General features: G+C 48.5%; 1 protein-coding gene across 1 annotated transcript in view; it reads left to right on the top strand.

The window, feature by feature from the left end:
- The first annotated feature begins 3,018 nt into the window (after positions 1–3,018).
- The window catches only part of LOC109879201 (cohesin subunit SA-2-like), a 30,865-nt gene continuing 16,633 nt past the window's right edge, over positions 3,019–17,250 (top strand). Inside the window, exons 1-19 of the mRNA XM_031789688.1 lie at positions 3,019–3,197; positions 5,393–5,510; positions 5,592–5,670; positions 6,091–6,225; positions 6,414–6,587; positions 6,774–6,978; positions 7,087–7,238; positions 8,619–8,692; positions 8,792–8,915; positions 9,037–9,135; positions 10,497–10,576; positions 10,667–10,774; positions 11,311–11,422; positions 11,541–11,658; positions 11,737–11,840; positions 11,942–12,034; positions 12,143–12,232; positions 13,358–13,561; positions 14,647–14,717. Coding sequence (XP_031645548.1) covers positions 5,467–5,510; positions 5,592–5,670; positions 6,091–6,225; positions 6,414–6,587; positions 6,774–6,978; positions 7,087–7,238; positions 8,619–8,692; positions 8,792–8,915; positions 9,037–9,135; positions 10,497–10,576; positions 10,667–10,774; positions 11,311–11,422; positions 11,541–11,658; positions 11,737–11,840; positions 11,942–12,034; positions 12,143–12,232; positions 13,358–13,561; positions 14,647–14,717 — 2,066 coding nt within the window. The 5' untranslated portion in view covers positions 3,019–3,197; positions 5,393–5,466. The remainder of the gene's footprint in view (positions 3,198–5,392; positions 5,511–5,591; positions 5,671–6,090; positions 6,226–6,413; positions 6,588–6,773; positions 6,979–7,086; positions 7,239–8,618; positions 8,693–8,791; positions 8,916–9,036; positions 9,136–10,496; positions 10,577–10,666; positions 10,775–11,310; positions 11,423–11,540; positions 11,659–11,736; positions 11,841–11,941; positions 12,035–12,142; positions 12,233–13,357; positions 13,562–14,646; positions 14,718–17,250) is intronic.

Raw genomic sequence — 17,250 nt, 5'->3', positions numbered from 1 at the left:
CTCCTTGCTCGCACACGCTTTTTCCGTTCTGCAGACAAATTTTCTATAGGGTTGATGTCAGGGCTTTGTGATGGCCACTCTAATGCCTTGACTTTGTTGTCCTTAAGCCATTTTGCCACAACTTTGGAAGTATGCTTGGGGTCATTGTCCATTTGGAAGACTCATTTGCGACCAAGCTTTAACTTCCTGACTGATGTCTTGAGATGTTGCTTCAAAATATCCACGTAATTTTCCTTCCTCATGATAACACCTATTTTGTGAAGTGCACCAGTCCCTCCTGCAGCAAAGCACCCCCACAACATGATGCTGCCACCCCCGTGCTTCACGGTTGGGATGGTGTTCTTAGGCTTGCAAGCCTCCCCCTTTTTCTTCTAAACATAACAATGGTCATTATGGCCAAACAGTTCTATTTTTGTTTCATCAGACCAGAGGACATTTCTCCAAAAGGTACAATCTTTGCCCCCATGTGCAGTTGCAAACCGTCATCTGGATTTTTTATGGCAGTTTTGGAGCAGTGGCTTTTTCCTTGCTGAGAGGCCTTTCAGGTTATGTCGATATAGGACTAGTTTTACTAGTCTGGATACTGGATATAGATACTTTTCTACCTGTTTCCTCCAGCATCTTCACAAGGTCCTTTGCTGTTGTTCTGGGATTGATTACCACTTTTCACACCAAAGTACGTTCATCTCTAGGAGACAGAACGGGTCTCCTTCCTGAGCTGTATGACGGCTGCGTGGTCCCATGGTGTTTATACTTCCGTACTATTGTTTGTACAGATGAACGTGGTACCTTCAGGTGTTTGGAAACTGCTCCCAAGGATGAACCAGACTTGTGGAGGTCTACTTTTTTTTCTGAGGTCTTGGCTGATTTATTTTTATTTTTCCATGATGTCAAGCAAAGAGGCACTGAGCTTGAAGGTAGGCCTTGAAATACATCCACAGGGACACCACCAATTGACTCAAATAATGTAAATTAGCCTATCAGAAGCTTCTAAAGCCATGACATTTTCTGGAATTTTCCAAGCTGTTTAAATTCACAGTCAATTTAGCGTATGTAAATGTCTGACCCACTGGAATTGTGATACAGTGAATTATAAGTGAAATAATCTGTCTATTGCCCCGCAGCACTCACTTCTGTCCTCATGAAGTGCTTTGAGAGGCTAGTCAAGGATCATATCACCTCCACCCTACCGGTCACCCTAGACCCACTTCAATTTGCTTACCGCCCCAATAGGTCCACAGACGATGCAATCGCCATAACACTGCACACTGCCATAACCCATCTGGACAAGAGGAATACCTATGTAAGAATGCTGTTCTTTGACTATAGGTCAGCATTCAACACCATTGTACCCTCCAAGCTCATCATTAAGCTAGAGGCCCTGGGTCTCAACCCTGCCCTGTGCAATTAGGCCCTGGACTTCCTGACGGCCACACTCAGGCGGTTAAGGTAGGAAACAACATCACCACTTCGCTGATCCTCAACACTGGGGCCCAACAAGGGTGTGTGCTAAGCCCCCTCCCGTACTCTCTGTTCACCCACTACTGCATGGCCATGCACACCTCCAACTCAATCATCAAGTTTGTAGATGACACAACAGTCGTAGGCTTGATTACCAACAATGACGAGACAGTCTACAGGGTGGAGGTGAGGGCACTCTGAGCATGGTGTCAGAAAAACAACCTCTCACTCAACGTCAACAAAACAAAGGAGATGATCGTGAACTTCAGGAAACAGCAGAGGGAGCACCCCCCTATCCAGATCAATGGGACAGCAGTGGAGCAGGTGGAACGTTTTAAGTTCCTTGGCGTATGTAACAGTATAGCTTCCATCCCTCTCCTCGCCCCTACCTGGGCTCAAACCAGGGTGCCTCTGCACACATCGACAACAGCCACCCTCAAAGCATCGTTACCCATCGCTTCACAAAAGCCGTTGCTGAGCAAGGGGAACAGCTATTTCAAGGTCTCAGAGCGAGTGACGTCACCAATTGAAACGCTATTAGCGCGCACCCTGCTAACTAGCTAGCCATCAAATCGGTTACAGGTACATGTACACATCACAGATAAACTGAAATGGTCCACCCACACAGGCTGTGTGGTGAAGAAGGCCTTGAAATGTGGCTTGTTACCTCTTCAACCTCAGGAGGCTGAAGAAATGTGGCTTGTTACCTAAAACCCTCACAAACTTTTACAGATGCACAATCGCGAGCATCCTGCCGGGCTGCATCACCGCCTGGTATGGCAACTGCACCGCCCACAACCGCAAAGCTCTCCAGAGGGTGGTGCGGTCTGCACAACGCATAACCGCTGGCAAACTACCTGCCCTCCAGGACACCTACAACACCCGATGTCACAGGAAGGCCAAAAATATCATCAAGGACAACAACAACCAGAAATACTGCCTGATTACCCCGCTACCACCCAGAAGGTGAGGTCAGTACAGATGCATTAAATCAAAGCTGGGACCGAGAGACTGAAAAACAGCTTCTATCTAAACAGCCATCACTAACACAGAGAGGCTGCTGCCTACATACAGACTTGAAATCATTGGCCACTTTAATAAATAGATCACTAGTCACTTTAATAATGCCACTTTAATAATGTTTACATATCTTGCATTACTCATCTCATATGTATATACTGTATTTTATAACATCTACTGCATCCTGCCTATGTCGCTCTGTTATTGCTCATCCTTATTGCTTATTCCATTCTTTACTTAGATTTGTGTGTATTAAGTAGTTGTTGTGGAATTGTTCGCTACACTCGCAATAACATCTGCTAATCATGTATGTGTATGTGACTAATACAATTTGATTTGATTTTGCGCCTCTGGGTTCAGAAACTCTGTGGTAGGGGCATCCCCACCCCCATCTGTCACGTACTTGCTGGTCGCTGGCAGCTGCACACGTTGTAAATAACCGCTAGGTGTCAGATCCCCCATCGTCACGGGGCTACGGACGTATTTCCTCTGGCCGCTAGAGGGCAGCTGTACACCAGGAGTTTTCCCTCCCCCCTCGTTGTCGAAACAACAAACCCTACTACGGAGCAAGTGGCGGGGTGAACTGAGAGAGCGTCCAAAACCGCCTCTGACCGCCAGTTTCAAACTCATTTGCGGAAATCGTGGTTATATCAAAACAGGAACAGATAGCGACTCAACAAAGCAGTGGCTCGTTTGGAAATAAATTGAATAACGGGGTAAGTTATAAAATGGCGGAGTGGAATCTCGAAGTTAGTTGGTTTGTAGCAATTTTGTTGGTAGCTAGCTTCTCATGCTAGCTAACAGGCTAGAAGTACGGAGACTGCTAACAGGCTAGAAGTACGGAGACTGCTAGCCATGGAAAGTCGTAAGCTAGCCACTGTAGGCTACTTTTTTTTTTGTCTAGTTTATCGTGAATCTGTGTTATGCATACCGAGAAGTAGACTCACTTCATTGAAACGTAGATAGCTAGTTAGCAAGGCTAATATGCAATAAAGTGTTTGTTTACGTCCATTTAAATGTTTTTTTTTTCCACTTGGGAGTTAACGTTAGCTAGGTAACGTTACAGTATCGAAACTCCCGAGGCAAGATGGAGGACGTAAGGACCAGGTGTTTTTATGTAACTATATGGTTGTATTGTTGTTCCACAACAAGTGGGTTGCATTAAACAAGCTAATTTAGCTATTTACACGAACTTTGAGGGCCACATGGTATTAGCTAACTAGCTAAATATCCACTGTTTTATTGAGAAGATGGCTGGCTATCCGAACTCCGTTCGATTGCAGCCAGCGGTCCAGGACGGGGCGCTAACATGGCTAGTTGGCTAACTAGCCAGGAAACTAGCTAGCTAACTTAACAAGATGGAGAATGGCAGCTATGCTATGCTAACGTCAGTTAGCTACCCAGTTAAGATGGAGAGAATTTCACGAGTGTTTTTTGCCTTGTATGTACTGTAGCTGCTTAGCTTACAGAAAAGTGACGTTACTTGAATGATACAATTTAAACTCTTGGTGGAATGTTATCCACGGAAGGCAAGTTATTTTAATGTACTTAACGTTAAGGGTAACTTTCTGATGACAGCCGGTGTTTAGCTAGCTTCTTCAGCAAGCCAGTCTGGGCAATCCCTCGCGGGATACCGCTGTCTGATCATGACAGTGACCGTCACCGAACAAGCCCAAGAGCGGCTGTCACACTACCTAGCCAATTGTAGCTAGTCTAGTTCAGGATGCTCTCTGTTGGTTATTTCGACGTTGGCAGCTATCAATAATGTAGTTATTTACGCGCTTTGTGTTGCTCAGGGACCGGGGTTTGGCGCCACTTTTTCAGTCCCCATCATCAAGGCTTCGCGTCTGTCAACCAGCCAGCCAGTGTACTGTCTCACGAGTGTCTCCGCTTATGCAATAAGATGCACAGGATGTTGCTTGCTAATGCTATGTTATTGCGTTGCAGTACAGTTGTAGCTGTATGTATTATGTATGAATTTTGCCTGCAAGGATGGCTTTTAGATTCAATGAAATAAGTCGAATGTGTATTGGAATTGACACGTTCACATTCGAGCCCATGGGATATTCTCTCAGGTACTTAGCTATATACATTAGCGTTTTAAAGTTGAGTCTGAATCCACCTACTTTTCATTCCATACTTCTCACTGGTTAGTGAGGGTAGATGCCCCACTTCTCCCCCGCAAAACTTTAATCAGCCTGCAATCCGGCACACTAAAAAAGCACAAACTGGTTGTATGTACAGACACGAGCAGTTTTATTGTACTGTCAAGTGCAATTCATTTCTCGTTGGTCGTTACAATTCATTTTCTGATTGACACACTTCTATTGTAATCCTTCATAGTACAGTATTCCCCGACTGTCAATAAGACACACCCAGGATAGAGTCGCTCACTTTGGCCTCCTGTGGTTCAACACACCTGTCCTGATGACATACTAGTATTGACAATATTGTTGATTTGTAAAATAAAAAGATCATATTTGATCTTTATAGTTTTGTTAATGATGGTTGAGTATACCACTCTTGCTGCTCTCTGCTATTTGCCTTTTATATGTCTACTGGTGTCTCTAGTGGAGGGTGGATCTGACAATCCTTTATTTGGTCATGGGTGGGAACTTCCTATGTCCAGCCCTGGGTTTCCTGGAAACCAAAGAGCGAGAGAGCCAATGAGCTCACAGCTGTGCATGACAGAGGGGGATTGAGCCCGCCCCCTGTTACTATGTGAAAGCAATATTTTTGTTTATTTTTTTTCTCAGTGATGAGCCACTGGCAGATATTGAGGCATGTTCAAGAGGATGCAATGTGTATTTTGTAGAAGTTGATCTGCGGGTTATCATATAACTCCTCTCTCTCCTGTCTTCTCTGAATGTGAGCCCAATACCCATGCATTCTCTTCTGTTTTCTCCTCCAGGTCCTACACTACCTTGTGGACGCTGAGGATCTGAGGTCTGTTCTTATTTCAGTTGGATCAGACATGTTAGAGAAATGATAGCGGCACCAGAGTTACCGTCGGAGTTCCACTATCCTCAGTAAGTGGCTACTTTCATTGTGTGTGTGTCAACCAGCATGCAGCAAACTGTTTCTAATATATGTGTGTGTGTTTTTGCCAGGGATACGGACACCCGTTTCTCCTCAGACACAGACTTCTCTGAGGCTCCTGATGTTAGTATCAACCCAACCAAAGGAAAGGTACGACTCTTACCCAAGTTATACACACCACAACATATTACAAGCTCTACAGCATAGTAGTAGAACCTCTTCCCCCACGATCTACAACACAGTATTACAACCTCTTTCCCACGCTCTACAGCATAGTATTACAACCTCTTCCCCACGCTCTACAACACAGTATTACAACCTCTTCCCCGCGCTCTACAACACAGTATTACAACCTCTTCCCCGCGCTCTACAACACAGTATTACAACATCTTCCCCACGCTCTACAGCACAGTATTAGAACCTCTTCCTCACGCTCTACAGCATAGTATTAGAACCTCTTCCCCACGCTCTACAACACAGTATTACAACCTCTTCCCCAAGTTACTGTCTCTGGCCATATTAGTAAGCATTATGCTGTTTAACCCTTTATTGATTTCCCTCCCATCCCAGGGGGGGAAGAAGTGGAAGAAGGTGACAGGAGAGAAGGGTAAAGGAGCAGGGAGGATGAACGGCCACTACCAGGAGAATGGCATGGAGAACCTAATGCTGTTTGAGGTTGTCAAGATGGGCAAGAGCGCCATGCAGGTTAGTGTGTGTATATATATATATATATAACAATGAATGAGAGCCTACACACAGAACTGGCTAGGCCCTTTAACAGGCCAATAGTTTATTTGATTATCTAATGACCAGATCAGATTTATTGGAGTTGAACCTCTGGGACTGTTTTAGTTGTACTTATTGTCTATCTCTGCTGTTTGTCCTGGCTCCAGTCTGTGGTGGATGACTGGATTGAGGCATATAAAACCGACAGGGACATGGCTCTGCTAGACCTGATCAACTTCTTCATCCAGTGTTCTGGCTGTAAAGGAGTGGTCAGTGGAGAGATGTTCCGAAACATGCAGAACTCTGAGATCATCAGGAGGATGACAGAGGAGTTTGACGAGGTAGGTTTTGTGTGTGTGAGACGTGGTAGGTGCATCACTCTGGGTTGAAGTTTAGTCTTGTCACCTGAAATGTACCAGTTTCAGTTAAATGTCATTACCCTCTCTTTGAGTTGCATGCAATAGTGAAGCCATAACTCCCATAAACCTTCTCTCTCTCTCCACCCTCCTCCTCCTCCCCCTCTATAGGACAGCGGAGACTACCCTCTGACCATGGCAGGTCCGCTGTGGAAGAAGTTTAAGGGTAGTTTCTGTGAGTTCATTGCTGTCTTGGTGAGACAGTGTCAGTACAGCATCATCTATGATGAGTACCTCATGGACACGGTCATATCGCTCCTCACCGGACTGTCGGACTCACAGGTCCGAGCCTTCAGGCACACCAGCACACTGGCAGGTAAGGGAGAGAGAATAGGTGTGGTCGGGGGATATGTCTGTCTATTGGTCATTTATTTCCATCTTCCCTGGGCACACGGGTACGCTGATTAACTGTGTGTGTGTGTAGCTATGAAACTGATGACAGCCCTGGTGAATGTAGCTCTGAACCTGAGCATCAACATGGACAACACACAGCGGCAGTACGAGACAGAGAGAAACAAGATGGTCGCTAAGAGAGCCAACGACCGACTGGAGCTACTGCTGCAGAAACGCAAAGAGGTGAGAGGGATGAGGTCAGTGTTAGGCTCCTCCTGGGTTAGGGATCAGTGTTAGGCTCCTCCTGGGTTGGTGGTAAGGGTTAGGCTCCTCCTGGGTTGGTGGTAAGGGTTAGGCTCCTCCTGGGTTGGTGGTAAGGGTTAGGCTCCTCCTGGGTTGGTGGTAAGGGTTAGGCTCCTCCTGGGTTGGTGGTAAGGGTTAGGCTCCTCCTGGGTTGGTGGTAAGGGTTAGGCTCCTCCTGGGCTGGTGGTAAGGGTTAGGCTCCTCCTGGGTTGGTGGTAAGGGTTAGGCTCCTCCTGGGTTGGTGGTAAGGGTTAGGCTCCTCCTGGGTTGGTGGTTAGGGTTAGGCTCCTCCTGGGTTGGTGGTTAGGGTTAGGCTCCTCCTGGGTTGGTGGTTAGGGTTAGGCTCCTCCTGGGTTGGTGGTAAGGGTTAGGCTCCTGGGTTGGTGGTTAGGGTTAGGCTCCTCCTGGGTTGGTGGTAAGGGTTAGGCTCAACCTGGGTTGGTGGTAAGGGTTAGGCTCAACCTGGGTTGGTGGTAAGGGTTAGGCTCAACCTGGGTTGGTGGTAAGGGTTAGGCTCAACCTGGGTTGGTGGTAAGGGTTAGGCTCCTCCTGGGTTGGTGGTAAGGGTTAGGCTCCTCCTGGGTTGGTGGTAAGGGTTAGGCTCCTCCTGGGCTGGTGGTAAGGGTTAGGCTCCTCCTGGGTTAGGGGTCCTTGTTGGGGAACTGTGTAAGGCTTCTTGGGCCCTTGGTTTAGGGTTCGTTTGGCTCACATTTTCTTTAGTGTTGGCTAATATCGTTGCTTCTGAGAACCTGCTTCATAAAACACTCACATTACCCACTTTCAGCAGCCTAACAAGAGGTGTTCCAATTTAGAGATGAGGATACGTGAAGACATGCCTGAGGAGCATAAGTAGTCAGTTCGGAGGGGCGGTCGCGGGGGGAGGAACGGACAGGCACATGCATACATGCATACATACATACATACATACATACATACATAAATGCATACATACATACTAGGCCCTGTGGCTGAGCTGGCATCAATGTCTGTGTCCTGGCTTACATAACACTATGTCCCACTGGGCTTCCATCTGCCGGCTCCTACTACTACAACATTTCACTAATTATAACTATACTAGCTGTCTCTTCTGTGGTGTTTGGTTGTCTTGATAACTATACTAGCTGTCTCTTCTGTGGTGTTTGGTTGTCTTGGTAACTATACTAGCTGTCTCTTCTGTGGTGTTTGGTTGTCTTGGTAACTATTAGCTGTCTCTTCTGTGGTGTTTGGTTGTCTTGCTCTTCTTGGTGAATAATCACATCCATCCAGCCTGGTGAACCCTGATCAAAATGTTTTCTTACTGATTCCTCGTTCTAATTTCAGCTTCAAGAAAATCAGGACGAAATTGAGAACATGATGAATGCTATATTCAAGGGTGTGTTTGTACACAGATATCGGTACGTGGCCTATCCATTGTTCCATCACAGAAATGATAATAGATACATTCTCCCCCTGTATAGAAGATATGATGATGACAGGTGTATGTGTTGTTACAGTGATGCCATAGCCGAGATCAGAGCTATCACTATAGAGGAGATAGGAATGTGGATGAAGCTCTACAGTGACGCCTTCCTCAACGACAGCTACCTGAAATACGTAGGCTGGACCATGCACGACAAGGTGAGGGGGGGATAGCGAGTGTGTATGCATGCATGCGTTGTTAGCAAGGTGTTTGAGTTAGGAGTGTGTGCGACTAATGAGTTTATTTATATTTGTGTGTGTAATTCCAATGTGTGTGTAGCAAGGCGAGGTGCGTCTGAAATGTTTGACAGCGCTGCAGGGTCTCTACTACAACAGAGAACTGAACACCAGACTGGAGCTGTTCACCAGCCGCTTCAAGGTCAGAGCGCCACCTGGTGGACACATCAACACACTACAACTGGTTACCCCGAGGCTAAACTTTCATAACTTTCTTTGCCATTGAGCAGACTCTTTATCCAAAGCGACTTACAGTTTCATATGGGTTTGCCCAGTGGGAACAAAATGTTGCAAGTACCATGCTATACCAACTGAGCCCCACACAAGACCATGTCTGACAACCACTCAACCATACTGGATGCACTATAGCTAATCCACTACTATGCCCTGTTCATTTTGAGTAGGTACACTACATTGTCAAAAGTATGTGGACACTCCTTCAAATTACTAGAGTCTGCTATTTCAACCACAACTATTGCTGACAGGTGTATAAAATCGAGCACACATCCATGCAATCTCCATAGACAAACATTGGCAGTAGAATGGCCTTACTAAAGAGCTCAGTGACTTTCAACGTGGCACCGTCATAGGATGCCACCTTTTCAGCAATTCAGTTTGTTACATTTCTGCCCTGCTGGAATCAATGTCAGCACAAGACTGTCTGGGTTTTCATGAAATGGGTTTCCATGGCTGAGCAGCCGCACATAATCCTAAGCTCCCCAATGCTTAATGCCAAGCGTCTGCTGGAGTGGTGTAAAGCTCGCCTCCACTGGACTCTGGAGCAGTGGAAACGTGTTTTCTGGAGTGACGAATCATGCTTCACCATCTGGCAGTCCGACGTGCAAATCTGGGTTTGGCAAATGCCAGGAGAACACCACCTGCCCGAATGCATAGTGCCAACTTAGAAGTTTGATAGAGGAGGAATAATGGTCTGGGGCTGTTTTTCATGGTTCTTAGTTCCACTGAAGGGAAATCTTAATGCTACAGCATACAATGACATTCTAGATGATTCTGTGCTTCCAACTTTGTGGCAACAGTTTGGGGAAGGTCCTTTCCTGTTTCAGCATAATGCCCCCGTGCACAAAGCGGGGTCCAAACAGAAACAGTTGAGATCGGTGTGGATGAACTTGACTGGCCTGCACAGAGCCCTTGACTTCAACCCCATCGAACACCTTTGGGATGAATTGTAACGCGAGCCAGGCCTAATCGCCCAAAATCAGTGCCCGACCTGACTAATGCTCTTGTGGCTGAATGGAAGCAAGTCCCAGCAGCAATATTCCAACACCTAGTGGAAAGCCTTCCCAGAAGAGTGGAGGCTGTTATAGCAGCAAAGGGGGGACCAACTCCATATTAATGCCCATGAATGAGATGTTCAACAAATTCGTGTCCACCTAATTTTGGCCATGTAGTGTATTTTCTGACTAACCTACTGCTGTGCCCTGGTTAATTTGAGAAGTATTTCAGCTAAATATGAAATGTTTGTCATTAATTTCCTCTTCACAGGACCGCATCGTCTCCATGACTCTAGACAAGGAGTACGATGTCGCAGTACAAGCAATTAAACTGCTCACTCTGGTACTACAGTAAGTTGCTACAGTTCAGCTATCACAGTGGATATGGAGGTGTGTTTTAATGTGTGTGTTTAATCTGTACTGTGTGTGTGTGTGTTACAGTAGTACAGATGAGGTACTGAGCCCGGAGGACTGTGAGAGCGTCTATCACCTGGTCTACTCCGCCCACCGACCGGTCGCCATAGCAGCCGGGGAGTTCCTCTTCAAGAAGTAGGATTTGTTTTATTTTTATTGAATCCATTGTGACACGTTCTTCTATCATGTCTTTTCTCTGAAGTCCGATCAATCAATCAAAATACTCTTGAAAACAATGTGTTGCATCTCAAGACATTGTCCTGCCAAATGTCATGTCTGGTTTCTACCCTGTAATAGAGCTTGCAGAGCTGAAGACAGGAAGGTAGAGAGGTTAGGATAAGAGAAGGACACAGGGCAGGCAGGAGGAGAATGGGAGTGTGTGGAGGAGAGTACAGGCATGAGAACTTGAGGAAGCAGCAGAATGAGAGAGAGGTTTGTAGATCAAATCAAATGTATTTATATAGACCTTCGTACATCAGCTGATATCTCAAAGTGCTGTACAGAAACCCAGCCTAAAACCCCAAACAGCAAGCAATGCAGGTGTAGAAGCACGGATCTGGGATCTGTTTTTTCTGGCGTAGACATATTCCCTGTCTGTTTTATGTAGTCTGGGCTTTATATACTTTGATAGTTTTATATTTCTATATCTAATACTAGTAACTTCTCTCCAGACTGTTCAGTACGCGGGAACCGGAAGAGGAGGGCGCCCCCAAGAGGAGAGGAAGACAAAGCCCCAACGCCAACCTCATCAAAACTACTGTTTTCTTCTTCCTGGAGAGCGAGGTACACGCACACACTGCGTCACACACATTCTCTCTCTCCCTCCATGAACATGCAGCGTACTTACAACACTCACTGGGGGAAAAACCACCCACACTCTGCCCGTCTCTGCATGTTTCAGCTCCATGAGCACGCTGCGTACCTGGTGGACTCTCTGTGGGAGAGTGGAGCAGACCTGTTGAAGGACTGGGAGTGTATGACCAGCCTGCTACTGGATGACCCCGTGCCAGGGGAGGAAGGTATGATCTCTGACCTCTATTCTTGACCTCTGACCCATAACCCCTAAATGTGGTCTCTAATGTATCTGGTGTGTGTAGCCCTGACAGACAGACAGGAGACGGCTCTCATAGAGATAATGCTGTGTACGGTGCGTCAGGCTGCAGAGTGCCACCCGCCCATAGGCCGCGGAACCGGGAAGAGGGTGAGAGACTTAAGACTGGGCATCAACATTCTCTTCTTATTTTTCTTGCCTTCCACTTAGCGAAAGAGAAACGGCAACTATTTCTCCCCCCCACCCCCCAGGTGATGACAGCGAAGGAGAAGAAGACCCAGCTAGATGACAGGACCAGGATGACAGAGCTGTTTGCTGTGACATTGCCTCCTCTGCTGGCCAAAGTAGGACACTACACATTCACCCCCACTACCCTCTGTAATAAACCTGTGTTCTAGTCTGTTTCCGCTGCCTGCAGTACTGTGTGTGAGTGTGCTGCCTCTTTGTTTCAGTACTCCATAGATTCAGAAAAGGTGACCAACCTGCTGCAGCTCCCTCAGTTCTTTGACCTGGATATCTACACCACAGGACGACTAGAGAAGGTCTAACCCCCGACCCTACACTAGTCTAGTTCAAACTTTAACCCCCGACCCTACACTAGTCTAATTCAAACTCTAACCCCCGACGACCCTACACTGGAGTCTAATTCAAACTAATCCCAGACGACCCTACACTGGAGTCTAATTCAAACTCTAATCCCAGACGACCCTACACTGGAGTCTAATTCAAACTCTAATCCCCGACCCTACACTGGAGTCTAATTCAAACTCTAATCCCCGACCCTACACTGGAGTCTAATTCAAACTCTAATCCCCGACCCTACACTGGAGTCTAATTCAAACTCTAATCCCCGACCCTACACTAGTCTAATTCAAACTCTAATCCCCGACCCAACACTGGAGTCTAATTCAAACTCTAACCCCCGACCCTATACTGGAGTCTAATTCAAACTCTAACCCCCGACCCTATACTGGAGTCTAATTCAAACTCTAACCCCCGACCCTATACTGGAGTCTAATTCAAACTCTAACCCCCGACCCTATACTGGAGTCTAATTCAAACTCTAACCCCCGACCCTATACTGGAGTCTAATTCAAACTCTAATCCCCGACCCAACACTGGAGTCTAATTCAAACTCTAACCCCCGACCCTACACTGGAGTCTAATTCAAACTCTATTCCCCGACCCAACACTGGAGTCTAATTCAAACTCTAACCCCCGACCCTACACTGGAGTCTAATTCAAACTCTAATCCCCTACACTGGAGTCTAATTCAAACTCTATTCCCCGACCCAACACTGGAGTCTAATTCAAACTCTAACCCCCGACCCTACACTGGAGTCTAATTCAAACTCTAACCCCCGACCCTATACTGGAGTCTAATTCAAACTCTAACCCCCGACCCTATACTGGAGTCTAATTCAAACTCTAACCCCCGACCCTATACTGGAGTCTAATTCAAACTCTAACCCCCGACCCTATACTGGAGTCTAATTCAAACTCTAATCCCCTACACTGGAGTCTAATTCAAACTCTAACCCCCGACCCAACACTGAAGTCTAATTCAAAGCACTGTTCAACTTGACAAAATGTTGTGAAATGTCTGGCAGTGTTATGCATTTGATATCTCTAAAACATATTTCCCAACTCCCTCCCTCTTCTTCTAGCACTTGGAGGCGTTGCTGCGTCAGATCAGGGAGATCGTGGAGAAACACACGGACACAGAGGTTCTGGAGGCGTGCTCGAAGACCTACCACGCTCTCTGCAACGAGGAGTTCACCATCTTCAACAGAGTGGACATCGCCAGGTCACAGCTGGTCGATGAACTGGTGGACAAATTCAACAGACTGCTGGAAGACTTCTTACAAGAGGTGAGGGGAAGGGATGAGGGAGGGAGGAAAACGAGAATGAACTGGTGGACAAATTCAACAGACTGCTGGAAGACTTCTTACAAGAGGTGAGGGGAAGGGATGAGGGAGGGAGGGAGGAAAACGAGAATGAACTGGTGGACAAATTCAACAGACTGCTGGAAGACTTCTTACAAGAGGTGAGGGGAAGGGATGAGGGAGGGAGGGAGGAAAACGAGAATGAACTGGTGGACAAATTCAACAGACTGCTGGAAGACTTCTTACAAGAGGTGAGGGGAAGGGATGAGGGAGGGAGGAAAACGAGAATGAACTGGTGGACAAATTCAACAGACTGCTGGAAGACTTCTTACAAGAGGTGAGGGGAAGGGATGAGGGAGGGAGGGAGGAAAACGAGAATGAACTGGTGGACAAATTCAACAGACTGCTGGAAGACTTCTTACAAGAGGTGAGGGGAAGGGATGAGGGAGGGAGGGAGGAAAACGAGAATGAACTGGTGGACAAATTCAACAGACTGCTGGAAGACTTCTTACAAGAGGTGAGGGGAAGGGATGAGGGAGGGAGGGAGGAAAACGAGAATGAACTGGTGGACAAATTCAACAGACTGCTGGAAGACTTCTTACAAGAGGTGAGGGGAAGGGATGAGGGAGGGAGGGAGGAAAACGAGAATGAACTGGTGGACAAATTCAACAGACTGCTGGAAGACTTCTTACAAGAGGTGAGGGGAAGGGATGAGGGAGGGAGGGAGGAAAACGAGAATGAACTGGTGGACAAATTCAACAGACTGCTGGAAGACTTCTTACAAGAGGTGAGGGGAAGGGATGAGGGAGAGAGAAACGAGAATGAACTGGTGGACAAATTCAACAGACTGCTGGAAGACTTCTTACAAGAGGTGAGGGGAAGGGATGAGGGAGAGAGAAACGAGAATGAACTGGTGGACAAATTCAACAGATTGTTAAAGGACTTCATACAACAGTTGAGCGAGGGGGAGGAGAGAGCTCAGAGGGGCGACCTCCAGTCTACATGTTTCATCTATTGGGCTGAGTGGACCAGTTTGTGTGTAGGTGATACTGATCTGTCTCTGTGTTCAGGGTGAAGAGCCTGATGATGATGATGCCTACCAGGTCCTGTCTACTCTCAAGAGAATCACTGCCTTCCACAAGTAAGGCCCTCCCTCTTCTTTCTCTCTTCCTCTTGTTTCTCCCCTCCTCTCTCTAACCTCGCCTCCTCTCTCTAACCTCCCCTCTCTAACCTCCCCTCCTCTCTCTAACCTCCCCTCTCTAACCTCTCCTCTCTAACCTCCTCTCCCCTCTCTAACCTCCCCTCCCCTCTCTAACCTCCTCTCCCCTCTCTAACCTCCTCTCCTCTCTCTAACCTCCTCTCCTCTCTCTAACCTCCTCTCCTCTCTCTAACCTCCTCTCCTCTCTCTAACCTCCCCTCCCCTCTCTAACCTCCCCTCTCTAACCTCCCCTCCCCTCTCTAACCTCCCCTCCCCTCTCTAACCTCCCCTCTCTAACCTCCCCTCCCCTCTCTAACCTCCTCTCCCCTCTCTAACCTCCTCTCCCCTCTCTAGCCTCCCCTCCCCTCTCTAGCCTCCCCTCCCCTCTCTAACCTCCCTCCTCTCTCTATCCTCCCCTCCTCTCTCTATCCTCCCCTCCTCTCTCTAACCTCCCCTCTCTAACCTCCCCTCCTCTCTCTAACCTCCCCTCTCTAACCTCCCCTCTCTAACCTCCCCTCTCTAACCTCCCCTCTCTATCCTCCCCACTCTAACCTCCCCTCCTCTCTCTAACCTCCCCTCTCTATCCTCCCCACTCTAACCTCCCCTCCCCTCTATCCTCCCCTCTCTATCCTCCCCACTCTAACCTCCCCTCCCCTCTATCCTCCCCTCTCTATCCTCCCCACTCGAACCTCCCCTCCCCTCTATCCTCCCCTCTCTATCCTCCCCTCTCTAACCTCCCCTCCCCTCTAACCTCCTCTCCCCTCTAACCTCCTCTCCCCTCTCTAACCTCCCCTCCTCTCTCTAACCTCCCCTCTCTCTATCCTCCCCTCCTCTCTCTAAACCTCCCCTCCTCTCTCTATCCTCCCCTCCTCTCTCTAACCTCCTCTCTCTATCCTCCCCTCCTCTCTCTAACCTCCCCTCTCTAACCTCCCCTCCTCTCTCTAACCTCCCCTCTCTATCCTCCCCACTCTAACCTCCCCTCCCCTCTATCCTCCCCTCTCTATCCTCCCCACTCTAACCTCCCCTCCCCTCTATCCTCCCCTCTCTATCCTCCCCACTCGAACCTCCCCTCCCCTCTATCCTCCCCTCTCTATCCTCCCCTCTCTAACCTCCCCTCCCCTCTAACCTCCTCTCCCCTCTCTAGCCTCCCCTCTCTAGCCTCCCCTCTCTAACCTCCCCTCCTCTCTCTAAACCTCCCCTCTCTCTATCCTCCCCTCCTCTCTCTAACCTCCCTCCTCTCTCTATCCTCCCCTCCTCTCTCTAACCTCCCCTCTCTAACCTCCCCTCCTCTCTCTAACCTCCCCTCTCTATCCTCCCCACTCTAACCTCCCCTCCCCTCTCTATCCTCCCCACTCTAACCTCCCCTCCCCTCTAACCTCCCCACTCTAACCTCCCCTCCCCTCTAACCTCCCCTCTCTATCCTCCCCACTCGAACCTCCCCTCCCCTCTATCCTCCCCTCTCTATCCTCCCCTCTCTATCCTCCCCTCTCTAACCTCCCCTCTCTAACCTCCCCTCTCTATCCTCCCCACTCTAACCTCCCCTCCTCTCTCTAACCTCCCCTCTCTATCCTCCCCACTCTAACCTCCCCTCCCCTCTATCCTCCCCTCTCTATCCTCCCCACTCTAACCTCCCCTCCCCTCTATCCTCCCCTCTCTATCCTCCCCACTCGAACCTCCCCTCCCCTCTATCCTCCCCTCTCTATCCTCCCCTCTCTAACCTCCCCTCCCCTCTAACCTCCTCTCCCCTCTAACCTCCTCTCCCCTCTCTAACCTCCCCTCCTCTCTCTAACCTCCCCTCTCTCTATCCTCCCCTCCTCTCTCTAACCTCCCCTCCTCTCTCTATCCTCCCCTCCTCTCTCTAACCTCCTCTCTCTATCCTCCCCTCCTCTCTCTAACCTCCCCTCTCTAACCTCCCCTCCTCTCTCTAACCTCCCCTCTCTATCCTCCCCACTCTAACCTCCCCTCCCCTCTATCCTCCCCTCTCTATCCTCCCCACTCTAACCTCCCCTCCCCTCTATCCTCCCCTCTCTATCCTCCCCACTCGAACCTCCCCTCCCCTCTAATCCTCCCCTCTCTATCCTCCCCTCTCTAACCTCCCCTCCCCTCTAACCTCCTCTCCCCTCTCTAGCCTCCCCTCTCTAGCCTCCCCTCTCTAACCTCCCCTCCTCTCTCTAACCTCCCCTCTCTCTATCCTCCCCTCCTCTCTCTAACCTCCCCTCCTCTCTCTATCCTCCCCTCCTCTCTCTAACCTCCCCTCTCTAACCTCCCCTCCTCTCTCTAACCTCCCCTCTCTATCCTCCCCACTCTAACCTCCCCTCCCCTCTCTATCCTCCCCACTCTAACCTCCCCTCCCCTCTAACCTCCCCACTCTAACCTCCCCTCCCCTCTAACCTCCCCTCTCTATCCTCCCCACTCGAACCTCCCCTCCCCTCTATCCTCCCCTCTCTATCCTCCCCTCTCTATCCTCCCCTCTCTA

The sequence above is a fragment of the Oncorhynchus kisutch genome, linkage group LG15, assembly GCF_002021735.2.
Source record: "Oncorhynchus kisutch isolate 150728-3 linkage group LG15, Okis_V2, whole genome shotgun sequence".
Lineage (NCBI taxonomy): Eukaryota > Metazoa > Chordata > Actinopteri > Salmoniformes > Salmonidae > Oncorhynchus > Oncorhynchus kisutch.
This window is presented reverse-complemented; position numbering and strand designations above follow the sequence as displayed.